Source organism: Gallus gallus, chromosome 2, assembly GCF_016699485.2.
Source record: "Gallus gallus isolate bGalGal1 chromosome 2, bGalGal1.mat.broiler.GRCg7b, whole genome shotgun sequence".
Taxonomy (NCBI): Eukaryota; Metazoa; Chordata; class Aves; order Galliformes; family Phasianidae; genus Gallus; species Gallus gallus.
In genome coordinates, this window is record NC_052533.1 from 861,344 (window position 1) to 885,169 (window position 23,826).

At 53.0% G+C, this 23,826-nt stretch overlaps 2 protein-coding genes and 1 long non-coding RNA gene across 5 annotated transcripts in view; 2 read left to right on the forward strand and 1 right to left on the reverse strand.

The window, feature by feature from the left end:
- GIMAP7L5 (GTPase IMAP family member 7-like 5) overlaps window positions 1-23,826 on the forward strand; it is a 598,436-nt gene that overhangs the window by 454,212 nt on the left and 120,398 nt on the right. The window lies entirely within an intron of this gene.
- SMARCC1 (SWI/SNF related, matrix associated, actin dependent regulator of chromatin subfamily c member 1) overlaps window positions 1-23,826 on the forward strand; it is a 67,565-nt gene that overhangs the window by 40,770 nt on the left and 2,969 nt on the right. For 2 of the 3 annotated variants that reach the window (XM_025147375.3, XM_015281170.4), the window contains 6 exons: window positions 230-391; window positions 8,190-8,245; window positions 9,685-9,799; window positions 10,638-10,792; window positions 13,202-13,336; window positions 17,763-18,018. In XM_025147375.3, the coding sequence (XP_025003143.3) occupies window positions 230-391; window positions 8,190-8,245; window positions 9,685-9,799; window positions 10,638-10,792; window positions 13,202-13,336; window positions 17,763-18,018 (879 nt within the window). The remainder of the gene's footprint in view (window positions 1-229; window positions 392-8,189; window positions 8,246-9,684; window positions 9,800-10,637; window positions 10,793-13,201; window positions 13,337-17,762; window positions 18,019-23,826) is intronic. The other variant, XM_046927752.1, reaches the window with a different exon arrangement.
- On the reverse strand, window positions 13,178-13,895 carry LOC121110060. Its single transcript, XR_005857940.1, has 2 exons — window positions 13,700-13,895; window positions 13,178-13,619 (listed from the first exon to the last, which is right to left on the reverse strand). It is a non-coding gene; the product is annotated as an uncharacterized LOC121110060 (long non-coding RNA).

A 23,826-nucleotide genomic window follows, 5' to 3' on the forward strand; every position in this document is an offset into this window, starting at 1 on the left:
CCTTATTTCCATATATAAAAACAGGTCTATGTAATTGGAAAGAGTCTCTTGTACCACATTAGAGAGAGAAAATCAGGCACTGAATGTGCGAAGAGGGAACATGCTCTCTCAAAGACATCTTTGAGCCCTCATTTTGACACCAGGCTTACCTGCGTGTGCTGATTTGAGATCATAACTGTTAATTTGCCCTTAATCACCCACATGTAACATCGTGGCTAATTGTTCACAGAGGAATTCTCCCGGGTCAGAGAGGAGGTGCCCCTGGAGCTGGTGGAAGCCCACGTCAAGAAAGTGCAGGAAGCAGCGCGTGCCTCAGGGAAGGTGGATCCCACGTATGGGCTGGAGAGCAGCTGCATTGCTGGGACGGGGCCGGACGAGCCAGAAAAGATGGGTGAGCATCTGAATGCAGAGAGAGCTGCACACAGCTGTGCTGGGCCCTTTCTTCTGCCTCCTGATAGACTGTAAGCCCACCTGCAGCAGGAGATGGGTGTTGGTAAGAAGCAGCACGAGGGATGGTCGTTGCTCTTGTGCTTGCTGCAGGATTACAGCAGGTGGGCTGTGGGGTTTATGGCTGTGATGGAGAGTGGGTAGTGACAGGACAAGGGGGAATGGTCTTAAACTGGGACAGGGGAGGTTTAGGTTGGATATGAGGAGGAAGTTTGTCACTCAGAGGGTGGTGACGCACTGAACAGGTTGCCCAAGGAGGCTGTGGATGCCCCATCCCTGCAGGCATTCAAGGCCAGGCTGGATGTGGCTCTGGGCAGCCTGGGCTGCTGGTTGGCGACCATCACATAGCAGGGGGTTGGAACTGGGTGAGCACTGTGCTTCTTTTCAACCCAGGCCATTCTATGGTTCTATGATTATTGGCTCCTGATGATGAGTTAATGAACTCAGCGCCACCTTTAGTTCTAGCAATTTGTTTTCCTGCTGTGGACTAATGGAAGTTTTCTTGCTTGGCATATGCATGAGTTTAATGGGCAGAAATAGCAGAGCAGAAGATTTCATGCCAATCCTGTGGGTATTGGAGCAGTTGGACGATGCTGCCTTCCCGGTGTTGTGGTTATGACACAGCAAGCTGAGTTTTGTTGGCTCTTTGTGGTCCAGCTGAACCTGTTGTTTCTCAGACACCTTAGCTCTGCATTGGCTCTCGTTATGGCTGTAAACTGGAAGAGGGCAGATTTAGACTAGATATTAGGAATAAATTCTTTAGTGGGAGGTCAGTGAGACACTGGCACGGGTTACCCAGTGAGGCTGTGGATGTCCCCTCCCTGGAAGCACTCAAGGCCAGGCTGGATGGGGCTGTGAGCAGCCTGGTCTGCTGGGAGGTGTCCCTGCCTACAGCACAGGTTGGAACTCCATGATCTTAAAGGTCCTTTCCAACCCACACCATTCTATGATGGTACAGCAGTAAGGTGATCATGGAGGGATATTTAGCTGCATACCTGCTAATGTTCTCAGATCTGTTGACCTCCTGAGCTTGGCACAGATCTACCAGCTCATCAGTGTAGCATTATTTTTCACTCCAGCACTGCTGGCTGCTGCTTCGTTCAGCTCACCGCAGCTGATAGTGGTGAGTTCAGAGAGCAGCTTTGGTCAGAGCTGTGCAGGGTGTGCTCTGGGCTGACTGGGGGTTGGTTGGACTTGGCTTTGTGCATCTCATCCTTGAGCTGTTGTCAGCCTGTCCAGAGACGTGAGCACAGTGCACACTGTGTGATGGGGTGGTGAGGCACTGTGCTCCAGTCCATACAACTGAAGATGCAGAACTGCTTACTGTCCAACGTGACTTTGTGCCCCTTTTCTGTGTTCCTGTTGGTAGAATGAGAGGTGCTGGCCTCAACTTGAGCTGGAGGAGGGTCAGGTTGGATATTGGGAACAATTTCTTCTCCAAAGAGCTGTTGGGCACTGGCACAGCTGCCCATGGGGTGAGGGGTAACCCTCCCAGGGTGTTCCAGGACCACGGAGATGTGGCAATGAGGGACACTGTGGGCATGGTGGGGTGGCTGGCAGTTGGACTTGGTGGTCTTAGTGGCCTTTTCCAACCTGGATGATGCTCTGAGAACAACTTCTGCTGTAGTATTCACCTTAAGGACCTCTATCATGACTTTGAGCCTTCATTCTCTGTCCTGCAGCACAACTGTGGCAGTTCACCATATCCACGTTGCTGGTAGAGTTGCTGGTCTGGCAGCCCTTCCTTGAGGAGAACCTGCCCACAACTTGCAGGCAGGACTGTTGAGATGCTTGTCATGTAATGTGTGGAGCTGGAGAGCAGCTGCCCATAACACGATTACTTCTGAATGAGCTGCAGCGAGTTGTATAAGTAATACTGCCCTGTTACGGCTAATGCGATTTGTGTTGGGCTGTGACTAATGGCATAAATTAGGACAACAGCAGATGGCTCTCCCTGGGGGAGCTGCTCAGCAGCAGTGAAGTGGGTCACTGCAATCAGCACCTCCAGCTCAGCCATGGGTCGTGCCTTAGGGCTGCGTTGGGTGCGCCGGGCTGGGCTGCAGCTGTGCTTTGGTGGCCAGACCCAAAGTGGTGCATCTCAGTGTCACCACGGAGAGCTGAAAATGCCCACTGTGGCTTCTGTATTTTAATTAGAGCTCATCAGCTGGTGTGTTTTAGAAGTGAAGCTCTTCGTGGTGGTGAACGATGGGCACTGTGGAGTGCAAAAGGGGAAAGCAGCACTGGGGTGGTTCCTGGGGGTACCGCTGATAGCCAGGAACGTGGGCTGTTAAGTCCTCGTTGTTGGAATCTCTGGTGGGTCCTTTCAGATTGATACTGTAAAGCACAGCAGGGTCAAGAGAGGCTTCCCAGGGCCGTGGGGTAATCAGTGTGATGGGAGATGCTTTTGTTGTAATGAAAACGAACCGGAGAGCCACCAAAGGAGCCCAGCTCTGCAGGCTGGGGATGGAGCTGCAGAGCAGTGTGCAGCACACCCATGTGCTCAGCGTTCCTCCCACATCTCCGAGCGTGTGTGCTTTCCTAATAACTTTGCAGAGGTGATGAACTGCATGCCTGCATATATGTGTGCCAAATTGGGCACTGGGGAGTCTCTGAAGTGCCCCTGGTGGAGGCAGCTGTGTGGATTCAGGCTTTATCTACCAAGTGTTTCCCTGGCACTGCTTCCCTGGTGGTGTACGGATGCTCTGCACTGTAGCTCATCTGTGACAGCAAACACTGGGGGAATGGTGCTCTGATTTACTGCTCCGCTGCAGCTGTAAGCAACTTAAGTGATGATTGCATTTAACACTTTACAGGCAGTCTTGTAACATATAGTAGAAAAGCCAATATAGGTATGGAGGAGAAGCTCTTTTGCCTCATTTTTGGCAAGATGATTTCTCATGGGTTCCCCAGGCTGTGCTTTAACTCTGAAGCATTGCAAACCCTGCTGAAACGGGCAGCTCCCCTCCCCCCAGCTGGAGCCTCAGGGCTCAATGCAGCTCCTGCAGTGGGGGTAAGGAGCAGCTCTCCTTTCTTTTCCCTCACCCTGCAAGTTTCACATTGCAAAGCCTCTGAGTGGTGCCAGAGCATCGTGGCTGTCCTGTGAAAAGGATTGCAGGGTCTCTCTCATTAAAGCCAGGTCTTCCCCTTCTATATTAGGAATGTGCATCTCCAATAATCAGCGCTCATTTGCATCACCAGTTTTATTCTCTTTAACCTAATGCCATCACGTAGCAAAGTCAGTAAGGCTGTGTTTGTATCTTGCAGAAATGCAGGAGTGGTTTCTCTTACCTCTCACACAGAGGCTCAGAAATACATTTCTTTGTCTTTGCAGATCTTTTCATACTTGAGTTTGAGACTCATTTTTATTGGACGTTAATAGCTTACAAGGTACTGGAATTACCTGTCATCCAGGAGCAAAAACCTGCTTGAACCCAGGATAAGCCTATTTGTAACTCCAAAACTAATAAGCAGCAGCTTTCTTCTTTACTGCATGTAGGACTTCCATGTGGGCTCCTTGGTGTGCACAAGTATGGAATGAATGGCACAGCCAGCAGGAGCTGTCACTGCAGATAGTGGCCTGGGAGCTGATACAGGACAGCACTTCTCCAAAGCCATTGACTCCAACCTGCCTTGAGTTGTCATCCTCGGTTCGGAACAGCATGTTTTCTTACAGCCAGGACTTGAAGACCTAGGTTAAGTCAGGATGTTCACAGTAATCTTGCTGTCACACATAAGTACCATCTAATTCTTTCTGTAGCTGAATATGATCCTCTAATACAGAAGAATTTCTGAAAGAGTCAGTCAGGTGTGCTCAGAGAGTCCAAGGGCACTTGCTATTCCTTGCTGAGAATACTGTATGTGATGGTTTTAGTTGAGAACTTTCCATGTGAAGGCTCGGAGGAAGGAGAGTGCCAGGCTGGATGGGGCCCTGAGCAGCCAGAACTGGTGGGTGGCAGCCCTGAGATGGCAGAGGGGTGGGCTGGAAGGTCCCTTCCAAGCAGACCATTCTGTGGCCAACTCTATGGCCAACTCTATGGCCAACTCTATGGCTGACTCTGTGACTCTTACAGCGTGTTTGCCTTGGCACATCTTCTGTGGCAGCAGTCAGTAGCAATAGCTGCCAGGATCTGCAAGTAAAAAATGACTATTTGATGGAACTCACCTCGGCTCCTGTGGAATTTAGTAGTGAATGCCTGAGAAGCAGCAGTAGTGGTTGGCCATGCAGCCGCACAGCTCAACACACGCGAATATCTCTGGGTGCTGCAGGGCACCACGCATCACCATCCACCACCCTGAGACTGGGAACTTTGCTGTGTGCTGCAATCAGAGCACAGGAACCCTCACCCCCAGGACTGAGGTTAGAACAGAAGGGGGAATTCAGTCCTGTCCGAAAGACCTGCTGTTGGCTTTTGGGTAGAGCAGGAAGCCTTGTGTCCTATGGGAGTTGCTCTGAGCTGTAACTCCTGAGGTGTGTCCCTTTCCACCGTGAGCTGAATCATGGTGGCAGATGGGTCACATAAGTCGGTTTATCTTCAATAAGCCAAGAGGGAAACCATCATCTTGGTCAGAGATTTCAGTGCGTTTTTCTTACGCATTATTTAATGGTTTTCTTATATATGTGGAAGGGGCTCCTATAAAAACTTTCCTACAGAACTATTGCTGTTGTAGGAATGCACTGCATGCCTCTTTTTTGCTTCAGTGTAGCACGGGGGAATTAGCAGTAAAGGGAGGATTACAGAGAACAGCCCCCCTCCACCAGCTGCTGTCCTCAGATGGGTGAGGGCTTTCCACCAGCACTGCTGTGTTGGTACCAAGCAAGCTCCCTCCTCGTTGCCTCTGTACATGACCTTGCAGTGGGGTGTCTGTGCTGGCAGCTGTGGGATCCTGGACAAGGAGCACGAGGCTGTGCTGAAGTTGCCCTCGTGTCTGCTGTTATGGAGCAGCTGGGGCTGTTTGGCCTTCAGGACGATTTTTGTGCAGAGCATTGGGAAGTGGTGCATTACTCAGTCACCTTCCTGGCGTTCTGCATCGAAACTCTTGTTATCTCATGTCCTTCTCCACCAGCACGCTTGGTATCCCTTATCCTGAAAGGCCTGCATTCATCAGGAGGAGTGAATGGGCCAAGGGTTGGCACTGGGAGCTCAGTCCCAAGGACAGCATCCCCACTGCTGTTAAAGCCCTTCTCTCAGTGGTGTGTGCACACAGCCCATGGTGGTCATACTGCTGCAGGAGCACTGCCAGAGGGCGGATCTCTGCTTTCCCTTTTGCCCCATTAGCTCACCTAGTCGGCCATTCCTGCCTTGGTGGGTGCCAGAGGTGGATGGGCTGTAAGCTGGGCAGGAAGCACTCTGTAACTCCCAGGACTGGCAGTGTTGGCAGAGCTCCTCAGATGTCTGTGTTGCAGCTATTTGGATGCCACGCAGACAGTAAATAAGAGGCTATTAGCTTGAAGAGCTTGGCCTCATCAGCCAGAACCCAGACAGGCAGCAGCAGGAAGCACATCGTCATGGGCTGGAATGTGTCCATCCTGATGGCAGCCGCTGCGATGGCGCTGTGGCCAATGTTGGGTATTCCTGGGGGTCTGGCAAAGATGCCTCAGGTTCCCAATGGGAGGAATGCAGAGAAGGACCTGGGGGTCCTGGTGGATGAAACACTGACCGTGAGCCAGCAGGGTGCTCTTGTAGCTTGGAAAGCAAGTGGGATCCTGGGCTCCATCAGCAGAGGGGTGGCCAGCAGGGACAGGGAGGGGATTGTCCCTCTCTGCTCTGCCCTCGTGAGGCCCCATCTGCAGCACTGCATCCAGGGGTGGGGCCCCCAATACAGGAAAGGCAGGGAGCTGTTGGAGAGGGTCCAGAGGAGGACACAGAGATGCTCAGAGGGCTGCAGCACCTCCCCTACAAAGACAGGCTGAGGGAGCTGGGCTTGTTCAGCATGGAGAAGAGAAGGCTGCGGGGTGACCTCATTGCAGCCTTCCAGGACCTCCAGGGAGCCTCCAAACAGGAGGGGAGGCAACTCTTGGAAAGGGCAGATAACAGCAGGACGAGGGGAAATGGTGTGAAGTTGAAGGAGGGCAGATTGAGGTTGGATGTGAGGGGGAAGTTCTTTGCTATGAGAGTGGGGAGGTGCTGGAACAGCTGCCCAGAGAGGCTGTGGATGCCCCGTCCATCCGTGGAGGTGTTGAAGGCCAGGTTGGATGGGGCCCTGGGCAGCCTGGGCTGGTCTGAAATGGGGAGGTTGGTGGCCCTGCCTGTGGTGGGGGGTTGGAGCTCCATGGTCCTTGAGGTCCCTTCCAACCCAACCATTCTGTGATTCTATGTATACACAGGAGGCAGTGGGTGGTGTGCAGAACAACACATCCACAGCAGTTGTAATAGGAATCATTTTTTTCTATAGTGAAAAAGCAAAACAAACAAACAAAAAAGGTGTTTGGGAAGCACTCAAGGCCAGGCTGGATGGGGCTGTGAGCAGCCTGGTCTGCTGGGAGATGTCCCTGCCTATAGCAGGGGTTGGAACTCCATGATCTTAAAGGTCCCTTCTAACCCCAACCATCCTGTGACTCTAGCTTGGATCACTTCATTGATCCAGCCTCCAGTGCAAACCCACAGGTACTGCTGTCAGTACAGCTGGGGAGGAAGTGGGAGAATGAAGGAGCATGGTCATGGTGGGATTGTTGTCCAGGATCATCCATCACAGGACACCTTTTGGGCTGCCTTCTCTGCCTTGAGCATCATTCAGTTCTGATTCATTGGGCTCTGTATAGTGATGTAGTGAGATGGAGGTCGGCCTCTTTTCCCAGGTAGCAGCAATAGAACAAGAGGTAATGGCTTCAGGTTCACCAGGGGAGGGTCAGGTTGGATGTGGGGAGCAGTTCTTTCCCTAGAGGGTGGTCAGTGCTGGCACAGCTGCCCAGGGAGGGGGGTCACCATCCCAGGGGTGTTCAGAGCCATGGGGATGTGACGCTGGGGGATGTGGGCAGTGGGCATGGGGGGGGTCGGGGGGGAGTCTCAGGGGTCTTCTCCAACCTGAATGGTTCTGTAATTCTGTCTTTATGGCACGTGGGATGCCAGCAAATTCCACTGTATTGTCTGCAAGGCGTCGAGTGCTGTGTAAGCAGTAATGAGGCGCTGCTTTGGAGAACCTTAGCGCAGAATTGTGGCACCTGCAGGACAGAATGTAAACCTTCAGCTGACCTGCAGCCCCGGAGAGGGCTGCTGGATGGGCCATGCATCAAAAGCAGCTCAGGGGATCCGGTGCTGAGGAGGAGTTCCAAGTCTGGCAGCCCCCTAATTGAGGTTAATCACGTAACTGACAACCATCTACAGAACCAAATTGGCTGTATTGGGGAAAACGTTGTATAATGCTGTGGCTGAGCAGTGGGAATTACTGTGTGTCTCCAGCACTGCAGAGCTGTGCGTTCAGCTCTTCTTTACAGAGCTGGAGTTGATAGAGCTGAGTGTTTCTCCCTCTGTGGGCAAGCTGGGTGTATCAGCAGAGCACAGATAATGCCGTGTTCTGTCCTGCTCGGTGGGCTGAAAACAAAACCTGCTCCATTTACATTTGCAAGCAAACTTGGTTTTTAAACCAAGATTAATGTAAGAGGCTTTGTGTCCTCCAGGACTTCAGTGCTGTGTGGCTTTCCTTACAAACCACCATCGGTAGGGAACAGAAAATTGAGTTAGTTCTGAAATGTGCGTAATGAATGAATGTTATGACAATTCTAAATACTTTATTTGTGTTCTCAGATGGAGCCGAAGAAGAAAAAATGGAAACAGAGACAGATGGGCAGCAGCCTGAGAAGGTAAACTCAGCTCAGCATATGGCTCTGATGAGGCTCTTGTGACACTCAGCAACCCGAACTGCTGCGTTCTGAAATGGCTGATAGGAAGGGGTAGGGGGTGCTGGTCAGCCCTTTGAGAGCAGTGCTCCCCAGCAGCTTGCAGCCCCCACTCCACTTGCAATGAGTGCTTTGGTCTTCAGTCACAGCGACGTTTCTTCTGCCAGCATCTTGTTTCCTAGCCCTGAGAAAAGGAGGCTGGGGCTGGGAGGAAGCGTAGGGCAGTCGCTATCAAATGAATTGTGGGGACTTCAGCTGCAGGAGGACATTGGTTTGCTATTGTTCAGGACTTGTAGCGGTCTAAGGCAGGAGTTGCTTTGAAGTCTTGCCCTGGAAAAGTCTGTCTCGTGGCAAACTGCCTTTCCCAGAGTTGAATGCAGCTTTTGGCTCTGTCAGGATCAGAGGGATGAGGGCCTTCCTGGGAACCGGTGAGTTGTTTGGGTTCCTTGCACTGCTTGGCAACCACGTTTGAGTGGGGCTGAGCAGACAACCTGAATAACGATTAAGCACTGTTGGAACTCTCCAATGACAGTGGCAGCAGTGCTGCTTCAATCCGGGTGTATCTCTGCAGCTCTGGGTGCTGCTTTGGGAGCCGTTCCGTTCCCCGGGTGTGGGAAATGTGGCTGTGCTGAATGAAGGCAGCCGGTCAGTGGAACTCCTTTCTGCAGGAAATCTCCAAGGGGAAAATGATACTTCCAGCCTTCAGCATGAAGCTGCTGCTCATTGCACTGATGCTCTCTTAAGGCGCCCAGATTGAAATTATTTCCCTTCCTTTTTGCAAACATTGCTCTCTCCCACCAATTCCTGGGCAGATACACGTAATTCAGCTGTGGCATTTGTTCCCACAGGTCACTGCTGTGGTTACAGTCCCTCACTATTTGGATAGTGATAGATAATGTGTGGGTAGATGGATGCATTCAAGGCCAGGCTGGATGTGGCTCTGGGCAGCCTGGGCTGCTGGTTGGCGGCCCTGCACATAGCAGGGGCTTGGAACTGGATGAGCATTGTGCTCCTTTTCAACCCAGGCCATTCTGTGTTTCATCCCACGATTCTATGGATGTTGTACGTGCTGTTAACATAGCAAACACTTATCTGGGTGTGAGGTGTGCCCACATCCACGTGGGGACAGCAGGGAGCAGTAGATGTGCTCACCTGCCGTGGTGCTGCAGGATGTCACATCCCATCAGGTGGAGCGCTCAGCCTGGGCTGCTGGAGCTGATGCTGCAGTTACTGCCTTTATTCAGGTTGGCGTTATGAGTGTCAAAATGGGTTTAAGCAGAAGTTCAGCCTTTAAAATTTAATCCTCCTTTATGGCAGTGAATTCATTTGAAAGCTGTAAACCAAGTCAACAGAGAATGCCTTGCATAGCTCTCGTTCTCCAAACAATCCTTCATCCCATTTAGGTTGAAAGCAAAGCAGAGAGTGAAATTGAGGAAGGTGAAAAAGTACAAGAAGGAGAAAATGAGAGGAATCCAGAAAAGGAACAAGAAAGCGAAGCGACTGCAGACACCAAACCAGGTAATGGTCCCCAGCTGTTCCTCAAGCTGTGCTGGCTTTAATAGCCTTCCTCTTAAAGTGGTTGGAAGGGACTATAAACTCACCTGTGGCAGAAGTATTTCCTGCTGCACGTTGGGCTGCTTCGTGCTTCAGTAGTAAATATTCTGGTTCAATTCTGCTGCAAAGCCCAGGCACTGAATTCTTCCTTGAACTCATAGAGCTCAGCTGAGCTTTCTTTCACAGCATGTCATGACTGGGTGGAGAAATTATGGTAGCAGAGTGAGTATAGGTCACAAATTCTTTTATTCTGCCTGTATTATGCTCCATGTGATCACACAGAGAAATGGGGCTGCCCACTTCCACGCTTAGAAATGAACTTGGTGGGGTGGTTTCCCTGTGAGGTGCTGCAGAGCCTTTACTTGGATGGGCTGTTCCCCCATGGCATGTTCCTCTTGTTGTAACACGTTCCCTTGTACATGGGGGGTGTATTGCTCTTGCCTGGGGCTTGCAGCCAGCATGCTGGCACCAGGAAGAACGAGATGTGTTGGAATTCATATAGGAAGGAGAGGTGGTAATGGGACTTGGTCTGGAAATACAGCTAGAGGAGGCCTGGTGGAAGCACACTGATGGCAGAAAAGGGTTTAACGGGATGGAAACCGAATATGTTTGTTGGATCAGATCCTTGTAAACTAATGCTGTCCCCACTTCAGCACTTGGATGAGCAGCAGTAACGCAGGACTGTGGTGGTGTGTGGATGAATGGGTTTGTTTGACTCAGAGCAGTGCAGTTCCTGTCCTGGCAGCATGCTGTTAACAAAGGGGGAATGCACGTAACGAACTTGGCCACAAATCTCTCGTAGAAGAAAAGGAGGCAGAAGAGAACAAGGAGAACGTTGATGCAAGCAAAGACAAAGAAATGGAGGCTGGGAAGAAGAAAGTGGAACACGAGATCTCGGAAGGAAACGTAGCTACAGCTGCAGCTGCTGCTCTCGCCTCAGCTGCCACCAAAGCAAAGGTTTGTTCTGTACACATATCCACTGCTTGGTTTGCAGTTCACATTTAGATCTCTTTTTAAAATGGTCTTTTGTTCCAGAGCTGTAGAATTTCGTGTCCCGATCTCTCATACCTTGAAAGGCCACAGATGCCATCTTTGGTTTCTTCTGCTTGGCCTCATCAGTGAAGCTGTGTAACGTAATTCAGGCACCGCTTATGCCTTTATGAAGTCAGTGAGCGTCCCTGAGAAAGAGCTCTAACATTTGGCATCCTTTGTAAGGACGTGGCTCTGCCTGTGGTGCTGAAGGCACACGGCTGGGAAGCAGCACCCTCACGTTGCCTTTGTGCTGTGCCATTGTGCTGTGCCATTGTGACCCCTGGTTGGGAACAAGCAGGTGATGTGCTCACTTGCAGCGCTGCACGGGTTTTTATGGACAGCTCGATGAAGCCTGAGCAAAGAGGTGCTGCTGTCTGCTCACAGGGTGCTTTTGGCCATCCTTCGTCTCCTGTTTGTTTGTCTGCAGTCCCTTAATGAGCTGTGCTTTGAATCGCTGTCCTGTCTGGTAGCTCTTATACCCCGTAATTACCAATTGCATGCTCTCCTTTGTTCGTTCTCTTTTTGCAGGAGCCAGAACGCCTTTGCTTCTTTCACAATATCATTTTCAGTGTCTGTTTTCTTTTCACGTGGTTTCTGTCTGCCTTCCTTCGGCATCACATCTGCACCCACACTGCTCCCAGTCCCAGACCCTTCCACCTGCATAGCACAGGGATAACCCACTGCTGCCTCATCAGCCTTGCAGGCACTTCCAGCCGTGCTTTGTTTTAAAGCATGGAGTTTAATCTCTGTTTGGTGGAAATCTTTGTTCTCCGAATCAAAACGATATCCCACTTGCCTTCCTTAGGTGCTAATGAGTGCTGGAGGGAGAAGGGACTCGGCTGATGGTGGTTTTCATTATGATCATACTAATATTCCCCCAAAATTCTAGCTTTACATTATAGGAAATAATATAATTAGAGTGCTCGTGCTTCAGAGCAGAATTCAGATGCAGCAGGGATTTCTCCTTCCAGCTGCATTTAAGACCCCACAGTGCTGAGGCTCTCACTGAGCTGTGTCTTGTCAGAGGGTAATTCAGTTCTTCACGTTAAGCTCCAGACCTGACCATGTGAAGAGCTGTTACAGAGCTGGTCGTGATTTGATATCAGAGGAATATTGCAGTTGTGTCATAAGGGGAACCAAGGGTTGGAGGTAGGTTGTCCTGTCTGGAGGGTGATGTCCAATGAATGTGAGTGTTGAGGGCAGAGCCTCTGTGTCACAGAACTGTTTGAGTTGGAGGGGATGAGCTGCCCTGCTGCAAACAGGGACACCTGCAGCTCCATGGGGTGCTCAGAGCCTGCCCCTCACAGCCCCCTGGGGGGGTCAGGGGGGGAAAGATGTTGAGAAAACACCCCTGGGTTGGGATAAGGCCACAGGGATCATCACCACTTACTGTCAGGCGAAACAGACCCAGCACAGATGGTGAATCACAGAGGATCAGACACACACACTCATAGAACGGTTGGGGTTGGAAGGGATCACCTGCTTCCAACCCCCTGCTGCAGGCAGGGACACCTCCCTCTAGCCCAGCTTGCTCACAGCTCCATCCAGCCTGGCCTTGAGTCCTTCTGCGGGGGTGAAGATTCTCTTTTCTTTACACTTACAGAGGTCTCTTGCTGCAAATCCATTAGTTTCACTACAGCCCATTCGCCAACACTGCCCTGGTGCCATGCAGGAACACCATGGCAGTGCCCATTCTGAGCATGGCCTCACTTGGAGCTGTAAGCTTTTAATGAGAGCTGCTGGAAGGCGTTGTGAGTCTGTGTGCCTCTCCCACCTGGAAATGTGCAGCATGACACGAGCTGTCTCATGCCATGTATAAAGCTCTGTGTGTCCCACGTCAGGTGCCTGTCTGTGTGGCTGTCACAGCCTTTCAGGGAGTCTGTGCATGTTCCTGCAGTTCTGTTTGGCACTATGCACACACAGCTCTGCAGCCTGGTTCTAAAATGAGACCGGATGGGACTGTTTGGAGCTTCTTTTCATAGACAGGCAGTTTTCTCTGCAGGCTCTGCCCATCCTGGGGCTGAACTGCTGCACTAAGAGGTCATATGGCTTTATAGTGAGGTGCTCCCCTGTTTGCATCCCCTCTGGGCGTGCTCTGTCCAGAATATTGGATTACTAATGAGTAGTGAGCAACCACAGTGCTGTCTGTGTTATAACAAAACACCTGTTTAAAAGCTTGGTAGTGTTCTGAGGGCTTCTGATGCTGAGCATAAAGTTGATAATCCATTGTCCTGATTTCTGTCCATACGCAGAACAGAATGGCTCCAGCCAGGTGTAGGGGTGGCTGGTAACCATGAAATGCACGTAAAGCAGAGCTCTGTGTTTTATTCTCAGCACCTAGCAGCAGTGGAAGAAAGAAAAATCAAGTCCCTGGTTGCTCTCCTGGTGGAAACGCAGATGAAGAAGCTGGAGATAAAGCTTCGCCATTTCGAGGAGCTGGAAACCATTATGGACCGAGAGAAGGAGGCAGTAAGTAATGGGATGCTGGGCTGACGTGGGGTCTCAGCACTACCAAGACTTCACGTGTGCTAACAGCTGCAGCTTTGCTCCCCGTTGTGCAGCAGTTTCTACCCCAGCTGGAGTTTGTTGTTCCCTGTGCTGTGGTGTTTGAGCCCTCCCGTTAGCAGAATCTCCCCTTTACCATAAGCAGCAAACTGGGGGCATCATAGATGTGCTTCCTGTTACTTGTGCCACGTGGGCTTTGTGCAGGCCTTGTGACCTGTCTGATCACTGACATAAGCACGGCTGCTCCCTGGAAAGAGAATGCAGTGATGGATACCTGGCTTCCCCAGAGGGATGGGGAGCCAGCACTGTCTGCCTCCTCCTCCTGACCTGCTCTGGAGGTTTGGTTTTAAGCATTCACCTCCTGTTTTTGGAGGATATCCTTGGAAGAATCCTGCAGGAGGGATGCCATCCAGCTGCTAACGGTGGGCAGGGATTTGTGTGAGGTGGGAGGGCAGCAGCAGCTGCAGCACAGGGAAGCAGCAACGTCAGATAAGGAGAGGTGACTGCTGGTAGCAACCATGGATGTGTCATAGAACCATAGAACGGCCTGGGTTGCAAAGGCCCACAGTGCTCACCCAGCTCCAACCCCCTGCTATGTGCAGGGTCACCAACCAGCAGCCCAGGCTGCCCAGAGCCACATCCAGCCTGGCCTTGAATGCCTGCAGGGATGGGGCACCCACAGCCTCCTTGGGCAACCTGTTCAGTGCGTCACCACCTCTGGGTGAAAAACTCCCTCCTAACATCCAACCTAAACCTCCCCAGTCTTAGTTTAAAGCCATTCCCCCTTGTGCTATCACTGTCCACCCTCGTAAACAGCCGTTCCCCCTCCTGTTTATACGCTCCCTTTGGGCTCATCTGGCAGTGAGGTGGAACTGGAGGAGCTGGGCAAGCAAAGCAAAGTGTTGCTGATTTGTCTTCAGTCTGATGGGTGGTGAGGTGGGGTCAGCTGGAAACGGCAGTGCCGTGGGGAGTGTCTGAGGTGCAGCCCGGGCTGGGATTGGTGATAGTAACACTGCTGGGGATGGCTCATGGCTACCTGCATCTGCTGAAGTCAGGGTGCAACAGGAGGAGCTGCTGTCTGTGCAGTCAGACCCTGCCAGGCACACCTTCCTTCCCATTGCAGCTCCATGGGCTTTTGCTGGAGCAGTTCCCCTCCAGCTATTACAAAGCTGACCCAGAACTGCACTGTAACCGAGGAGCAGTCCATGTGTGTGCTGTTCTCTCACTTACCTTGCTCGTTCTGTCAATAGGCAATTACTCCAGATGTGCTGAAGGTATTGACTGGTCATTCTAGGAGTTGTCACGTTTGCCCTGCCGTGTGAGTTTAATGGAATTTACATCCAGGCTGTGGCATTAATCACACTGATGGGGTTTGACAAGCTGTGGTCTTTCGCTGCAGCAGAATGTCAGCAGGAATGGCTGCATTGCTCAGCATCCTCCCCCAGCTCAGTGCAGCGTCTGCCCCGACACTGATTGGCAGTGCTGGAAATGGACCTAACTATTCTGAAGAGGTTCTCCCCGGCTTTATTTGGGGCTACGTTCTGTTAGTGACAGGGCTTTTCCACTTCGAGACGTGTGACATTTTCCTTCTTAAAAATGTGCATGCAGATTTTTTTCCTCCTTGGCTCTCTGGCAGCGAAACGTGGTCTTTTCACCTGTCACTGTGGCTATTGGGTGGAACAACTAAAGCAGAAAAGCCCTCAGTGCTGCTGCACGCTGTGCAGATGCCCTCATTTGCTGCTGTGTTACAGCAGAGATGAGTGTTGGAAGAAATGTGTGCTGCAGACTGCGCGGTGGAAGGTGATGGGCAAAACAAATGGACTCAGTGTTTAAGCCGGAGCAATTTGGGTGCTGCCAGCTCTGATTGTGTGCAGTGGGGATCCCGTTGGTGGGAGCCTCGCTGACCCAGAGTTTGTAATCACACACGAATGCTTTCCTTCAGCGTTTCTGTACAGGGAGGGGTTATTTTCTGAAGATGGAATTGTCACACAGACTGCTGCGTGAGCACATACGTACAGAGTGGTTGTAAGAGTGCCTCTCATGGTGAATCACTTTGCAGCAGCACCGAAATGCGTTGCCACAAACCTGAGGGCTGTGGGGAGAGTTGTGCCCGTGTCTGTGTGCCTGAACGTGAGGTGTGGGGTTATGGGTGAGCTGAGCTGTGTGTGCTCGTCCTGCTGGGCAGCCCTGCTTTGCTCCTGCAGGTCCTGCAGCACACAGAAGCAGAGTGCTGGGACCTTCCCACTGGGAACTGTGATGGTACCAATTGCCTCCATTTTTCTCCAGCCCTCCACTGGCAGACTGCAGTCCTGTGCTGAGCTCATGGCCAGGGGTGCAGGAAGGACCTGGGGGTCCTGGTGGATGAAACACTGACCATGAGCCAGCAGTGCGCTCCTGCAGCTCAAAAAGCCAATGGGATCCTGGGCTCCATCAGCAGAGGGGTGGCCAGCAGGGACAGGGAGGGGATTGTCCCTCTCTGCTCTGCCCTTATGGGGCCCCATCTGCAGTACTGCGTCCAGGTGTGGGGCCCCCAATACAGGAAAGGCAGGGAGCTGTTGGAGAGGGTCCAGAGGAGGACACAGAGATGCTCAGAGGGCTGCAGCACCTCCCCTACAAAGACAGGCTGAGGGAGCTGGGCTTGTTGAGCCTGGAGAAGAGAAGGCTGCGGGGTGACCTCATTGCAGCCTTCCAGGACCTCCAGGGAGCCTCCAAACAGGAGGGGAGGCGACTCTTGGAAAGGGCAGATAACAGCAGGACGAGGGGAAATGGTGTGAAGTTGAAGGAGGGCAGATTGAGGTTGGATGTGAGGGGGAAGTTGTTTGCTATGAGAGTGGGGAGGTGCTGGAACAGCTGCCCAGAGAGGCTGTGGATGCCCCGTCCATCCGTGGAGGTGTTGAAGGCCAGGTTGGATGGGGCCCTGGGCAGCCTGGGCTGGTATGAAATGGGGAGGTTGGTGGCCCTGCCCGTGGTGTGGGGTTGGAGCTCCATGATCCTTGAGGTCCCTTCCAACCCAACCATTCTGTGATCCTATCAGGAGCCTAACACAGAAGTGGCTGATTGGGCTCTGCATGGTTTCAGCACAAGCCTGCATCGTAACTTGTATGTCGGAACCCTTTTCCTCTGTCCAACCATCTTTTCTCACAAACCACACCAGGGTAGGGTGCCATGGAGGGAGCACAGCAGCAGTGTACGTGAACATAACAAGTGTGGGTTAACAGTGCTTCGGGCTTCAGTGTCACTTGCAGCAGTTCCTTTCTGAACCTCCTGCCACCTACTGACTCTGTTGCCATACATGCACCATTACACCATTGGTGTCTGTGTCTCCTCGTTTCATCCAGTTCCTCCCCCTAACCTATCCCATTGGGCGAGGACAAAGGGTCCATGGCAGCATGAAGAATCACATTGTGGTCCCTACGCTCTGACAAACAGCCCCCGACCAGCAGGATGCATTATTCATCAGCTCTGTCCCCATCTGGTTCTGCTGCTGAATGCACGCTCTGTAGTGGAATTTGGTTCTCATCCGTGTTTTGTCAGCGCTCCAATGGGCAGCACAAAGCGTGGGGGGGGCTGGGATTCCTGGAGGGCATCCCTGAGATGTGCAGCTCCACGGCAACGCTGTCCAGATCGCTCACGGAGTGCAGCTGCAGCATCCCTGCAAACCTGGCCCATCAGTAGCACACATAGGGCTGGTTTCTTAGCAGTCATAGAAGTGCATTATGATTCTTAATTAAGAGGCATAGAACCATAGAATGGCCTGGGTTGCAAAGGAGCGCAGTGCTCACCCAGCTCCAACCCCCTGCTATGTGCAGGGTCGCCAACCAGCAGCCCAGGCTGCCCAGAGCCACATCCAGCCTGGCCTTGAATGCCTGCAGGGATGGGGCATCCACAGCCTCCTTGGGCAACCTGTTCAGTGCGTCACCACCCTCTGGGGGAAAAACTTCCTCCTCATATCCAACCTAAACCTCCCCTGTCTCAGTTTAAAACCATTCCCCCTTGTCCTATCACCATCCACCCTTGTATACAGCCATTCCCCTCCTGTTTATTCGCTCCCTTCAAGTACTGGAAGGCCACAATGAGGTCTCCCCGCAGCCTTCTCTTCTCCAGCTTAAACAATCCCAGTTCCCTCAGCCTTTCCTCATAGAGATGCACGGTTTCTGCTAGAATTGCATCGATGCTGAGTGCTCTCTCCGGTTTATTATCAAGTAATGTGTTCACTGTAGTGCTGAGAGGGCCTTTAGGGTGGGACGAGGTGAGTTCATTGGGTGCAGCTGGGATACAGCCCTGTGCCCACCGCTGCCCACGGGGGAGGTGTGTTTCTGCTTCCAGGTGCCCCCCTGCGAGGCTCTCAGTGTGCACTTCTGAACGTCCCCCTTTGTGTTTCTCCCCGCAGTTGGAGCAGCAGAGGCAGCAGCTGCTGACGGAGCGCCAGAACTTCCACATGGAGCAGCTGAAGTACGCTGAGCTCCGCGCCCGGCAGCAAATGGAGCAGCAGCACAGCCAGAACGCTCAGCAGCCCCACCAGCACTCCGGGCCTGGGCTGAACCCTCTGGGCACGGCGGCTCACCAGGGCCTCCTGCCCCACCAGCAGCCCCCGCCGTACCCCATGATGCACCACCAGATGCCTCCACCCCACCCCCCCCAGCCAGGTGAGGATCCGAGCACGGCCCCAGCGTTGGCCATCAGCACCCGTAGGAGATGGAAGGGAGAGGAGGAGGTCTCTCTCCCCGCTGTCAGTTGGTGTCAGGGCTGATGAAACACGTGGAACTCCATAGCAGCCCATGCCATGCTGCCATGGAGGTGATGGGCGCTGCCTGGTGGGACCGTGGGCTCTGAAAGGGGAAAAAAAGCTCCCAAAGCTCTGAAGGGGAAAAAATGAAGGAGGTAACAGCAGAGCTGCCATTGAGTGTCATTTCCAAACGTCTTTCAGCCTGTTTGTATTTCCTTAGACTTTTTCATGCCAGGCAATCTCTGCTCCTTCAACAGCAATCATTCGCTCTGATTTGCTCCAGTTCATGACCTGTCTGATCAGATAAAAGCTTAAGGGGAAGGACACGAGCTGAGGAGCAGAGCAGGCAGCTCCTGAGGCACCTTTCCATGGCAGGAGGCATAACTGCGGTGCGCTCCGTGCCTTCCTCAGGGCATCCCAGCTGCTGCCCACGGCTGTGCTGCTGTCGGATGGCAATCACAGAGCTGTGTCGCTCTGAGGGGTGGCTGCATGCACAGCAGCAGGGCAGGTTGCTTAGGGGGCATCCCACGGAGGTTTGGATGTCTTTGGGGATGGAGATATTCTTAACGTGGAGGGGTGAGGAAGCAGAGTGGCCAGGTGACTGTGCAGGACCAGCTTGGAATGCAGCATTCCTACCATTAATTCCAAAAGATGTGCGCTTCGTTGCAAAACGGGTAGCTCTGCTCCTAAGACACAAAGCTGCTGACTTTTAACTAAGCATCTTTCCTATGGTTTTGTGATAAAATAGGCTCTGGTTTGCATTGGAGTGATGTTGCAGCCTGGTTGGTCCTTTTCTTTATGCTGCATCGATGAGTTAGTTTGTTCATTTAGTGCAATGGAGAAACGTTCTGTGCAATGGAGAAGTGGCAAATTGAAAGTGGTTTATAGGAGGGGGCCGTCAGAGCAGCTCTTACAGGCTGCTATTGAGGCTGAAAGTATAACGAGATAATACGCTTTGTTGTATTCATTAGGGGACTAATAAAGCTTCGTTTCTAATATGCTCGCATCCTCAGTTCACAGAATGCCTTATTACCTCGGCCCCACCAGAGTTATCCAGGCCCTGCACGTCCCTCCGATGTGCGTTATGGGGTGTGCAGTGCTGTGTTAATTACTGAGCACACCTCTCTTTCCAACCTGATTAAAGTTGGTCAGTAGATCGACCGCCCCCCAGTTGGGTGGTGGTGAGCTGATGGACGTGGAGCACTGTGCAATAGGGCGAGGAGAGCAAACCAGGGGCTTCACTGCTTCCTCCACTGAGTTCAGCTCTGTGTGCTGAGCCAGGCTGGGGCTGTGCCATAGGAGGGACCCTGCAGTCTGCAGATATGCTGACCCAGAAGCTCTCCTCTTTGGGTACTTTGAGTTTTCCACTGTGCAGCTCTCCTTCCTCGCCATCGGAGCATCGCAGCGTGGATGTGCTGCGCAGATGGTGCACACAAAGCCATCGTGTCCAGCAGTCCTGCTGGAGCCCTTGGGCACTCAGCAGCTGCACACACACACACACACACACACACACACACACACACACACACACACACGTGGGCTGCATGCATCAGGAAAAGAAAAACGGCCCCGTTGCATCAGATTGCTCATGTTTTATCTGTGATAAACCAACAGAGCTTCTATCACAGTGTATGCATCTTCCTCCCTTGTGCTTTCCTGGGGTGACTGTGATGTATTTATCTGTAAATCTTGGCAAGTGAGCAGTAAAATAATTTAATACATTGGTCGGGAGCAATATTTGCTGCTCAGCTGTTTGTCTGGGGTCTGTTGGAACCAACTGGAGAGCTTCACCTTGTTGGCCATGTGTCTGCATCTGGAAGTCCCTCACTGCCTGCCTGCAGCAGAATCTCAGTGTCTCAGTGCCAAAATGTGGGGGCCTTCCATAGAGGGATCGCAGTGGGTGTAGTCCCACCTATAGAGGGGCCCAATGCCTGGGTCTTCCACTGGGTGTTGGCTCTACCTCACATCCCCTCGCTGCCACCAGGCAGGATGCTGGCATGGGTTTGGGTCTCACTGGGGGCTGCAGGCAGGGGGCTGGCCTGGGTTTGGGTCTCAGCTTTGGGTCTCAGCTTTGGGTCTCATTGGTGTCAGCAGGCAGGATGCTGGTGTGGGTTCGGCTCTACTGTGGGTCTGAAGGCTGTCACCAGGCGAGCTGCTGGCCTTAACTGTGGTGAAAAGTGGAGCTGTTGGTTCATCAGACTGTGAGCAAAATGCGAAGTCGAATGTCTTTACAGTGATTGACATAAGTTGAAGAGATGGCAGGAAACAAAGCAGTAGAAAGATCTGAGAGGCGTTTCTAGATGGAAGGAGGGAGAGCTGCTGCTTACAGCATGCCTGGATTTGGAGGCAGAAGCAGGCTGGGCTCGAAAACAAACCTGCCCAGTTTTTCTGTGTTGCCTTGCAGCTGGTCATGTCCCAGGAGCACATGGCTGACTTCTCTCTGTGCGCAGTCGGGTTGTCCGTGGGGTGCCCAGCAGTGCTGTGTACACACAGTGCTGGTGGTGCAGCATTCATGCACGATTCCGGGCCCGTGGGGTGTAGCGGGGGATCGGGGCAGGCAGGCTGAGAGCTCTGCCTTGGCTGTGTCACACGGAACCTGGGTGTGCAGGAGGACCCTCCGGGCTGCAGGACGGCTGTGGTGCCACGTGGGATGCTGGCTGCTGCCTTCTTCCCGACTCACACCACCCTGTCATCCTCACGGCTGCAGAGCTCCTGTCCGCGTGGGCAGCTCCCCGCTCCTCCCAGGGATGCATTATTGAAGGTGTGTTAATATTTCAGCACAAGAAAGACGTGGAGTGGGTCAGGAGGAGGCCGTCAGGGTGCTCAGAGGATTGGAGCAGCTCAGCGATGGAGATGGGAGCTGATTGTGTTCAAACTGGAGAAGAGGAGGCTCCGAGGTGGCCTCGTTGTGGCCCTTCCAGTACATAAAGGGAGCTTATAAATGGGAGAGAAGGCACAAGCAGAGAGTGACAGGACAAGGGGGAACAGCTTTAAGCTAAAGGAAGGAGGTTCAGGTGGGATGTGGGGAGGAAAGTCTCTGCCCAGAGGTGGAGAGGTGCTGGCACTGCCCTGAGCTGTGGGTGCCCCATCCCTGGAGGTGCCCAAGGTCACAGCTGGGCTCTGGGCAGCCTGAGCTGGGGGGCAGGGCTGGGGGCTTGGGGTCCCTTCCAGCCCAACCTCTCTGTGGTTCTGGGATCTTGAATGACCCTTCCAACCCACCTCATCCCATCACTCTGGTTCTGGGATCTTGAAGAACCCTTCCAACCCACCCCATTCCATCATTCTATGGCTCTGTGGTCTTGAAAGACCCCTCCAATCCACCTCATTGCATCATTCTGTGATGTTGAATGACCCTTCCAGCCCACCCCATTCCATCATTCTGTGGGTCTGGGATCTTGAAGGACCCTTCCAGCCCACTGTGCTCTGTAGTTCTGTGCTTGGAAGGTTACTTGCTGTGCTGCACAAGGGCTGTCCTGGCTGGCATAGTGCATCTAGCTGCTTGCAGCTTCTCCATGAAGGGCCTTGCACTGGCATGTGTGACACAGAAGTGCAGCAGTGAGCGTGGATGGGTCTGGAGCCCAACACGGCCGTCGGAGGGGTCGGTGTGTGACCCATCAGCACCAACACCAGAGGGAAGTGGCAGAAACGTGGCGTGCAAGTGAAGTGGAAAACGTGCCTTTCTCCAGAGATGCGATGCTAAGGGAATTAGCATGCTTAATTATTCACAGTTCTCAGCCAAGGGGTCTCCTGCTGCAGGCTGTGCTCAGTGCTGGGCCCCTCATGGAGGCCATGGGCTGAGTCCGGAGAAGGGAGTGGAGCGTGGGGGTCTGCAGCACAGTGCTGGGGGTGCTTGGGAACGGTGATGTGGCACTTGGGGACGTGGTTGGTGGCACAGTGGGGTGGTTGGGGTTGGACTTTGGGATCTCAGAGGTCTTCTTCAGGCTTTCCAGTTCCTCCAACAAAGCTGCCGAGCACTGCGGTGCCCCTTACAGAGCTCGTTTAACAGATGGAGCTCACTTAATTGGCATCAAGGCTTTGGAGATCCACGTTCCTGGTGAGCTTCACTGCACCGTGGGCCCACGGCGTTGTTAGTAGTGGAGCACTTTGAAGCACGCATCAGAAAATGCCCGCAGTCTGTACCACGTAAGGGAGTCGTCCTTTCCCTCTGCTCAGCTGCGTTTTGTTCACCCCCATGGCTTTCTCTCTCCCCGTGTCTGCTGCTTTTGCAGCTCTCCCCCTTATGTAGGTCACACTTCCATGTTTTACGCCTGAGCTGCTGTCTTGGAGCGCTGTCTCCAGTGGAAGGAAACGAAGAAGCATAGGATCTGTATAGAAAAGCACCGTGCCATTGCTGCAGTGGTAGTGCTGATTCCCCCTGCGTTGGTTGGGTGCTGTTTGGTTACCACTCAGCGTCACCGTTTTGGGGCTCTGTAGGTGACAGCTGTTGCCTTATGGGTACCCAACGCTGACTGTAAGGCAGAATTGTCCCCTATCCCATCAGAGGGGCTCAAACAGAACCTCCTTGGCTTGCAGTGCTGCTTCATTTTACACCTCCCAGAGAGAAGAAGGCGGAGAGCTTCCTCTGTTCTGGGGGTGGGCATTGGCACCGGGCATGGGGCACTGCTGCTGTCGGAGTGGGTGAAGGGACAGCACTTCAAGGAGGTGTCGGTGGAGCTTCAGGGCTCACGTGAGGTGTGATTGAGCTCCAGGTGTTTCCAAAGGGTGGTTCCATGAGTGTGGGGAGGGCCTCGGCTGCGCCCTCCTGCCCACTGCTCCATGCAGGGCGAGCTGGGCCGGAACAGATGCACCGATGCCTCTGGCAGTGAATTTACGCCACTTCTGCTTCCATCTCGGGCTGTCTGAGCATTATCTGTTGGCGTGCTTGAAGGCAGGGCTGCCACTCAGGAGGGCTGAGCCAGGCTGGGGGAGAGGATGGCAGAAATGCCACAACAGCAGATGCCGGGGGAGGCCTCCTGCTCCCATTCCTGGAACACACGAGGTCTCAGCTGGGCGTAAGGGCCCTTTCTTCTCATTCACTGGAGGAGTTATGGGTCCCTGGAAGCGTGGAGGCTCATCCTGTGCTCCTGCCTCTGGTTTCTGTAAGGACAGTGCCTCCGAGAGCAGCTCTGTGCCCGTGGGCTGAGGCTCCGGGAGCACACAGGGCTTTGGGTCTGAGATGGGCACTGCGGGGCAAAGGCAGGAGAGACCTGAGGGGTCAGCAGAGGCATCCATCACCTGGAACAGGTTTTTGCCTGATGTAATTATCCAGGAATTATTGCAGGGAGTGGAAGCGTCGGTGCAACATTAGAGCTGTTCTGAAGCCAAAGCTGAGTTCAGAGTCAGCAGTGCTGTGCCAACGTATCAGCTCAGTCCCAGCATGGAGCTGGCACTGCTGGCGTGGGGTGCTGAGTGTGTGCACTGCGTGCACTGTGTGCTCTCAGAGCCCTCCCTATCGCAGGGCTCTGTCACAGGGCTTCATTTCACATCACTGCCCGCGGTGTGGGGTGGGATGGGCACTTCCAAAGTCAGCCCTGGGGCCCACTGGCTGCTTTGCTCGTAAAGATACCAAACCTTTATGGCTGCGTGCAAAAGTAATGTAATTGGCTGATGCCAAAGGATGCCTCCAAAGGAGGGTTTAAAGCAGCAGTGTGCAATGTGTGTCCGAAGCCGTGTGATGAAGCAGTTTGTGTGCTGCTGTGACGTCCCTGAAGAGCTGGTGGGGATGTTT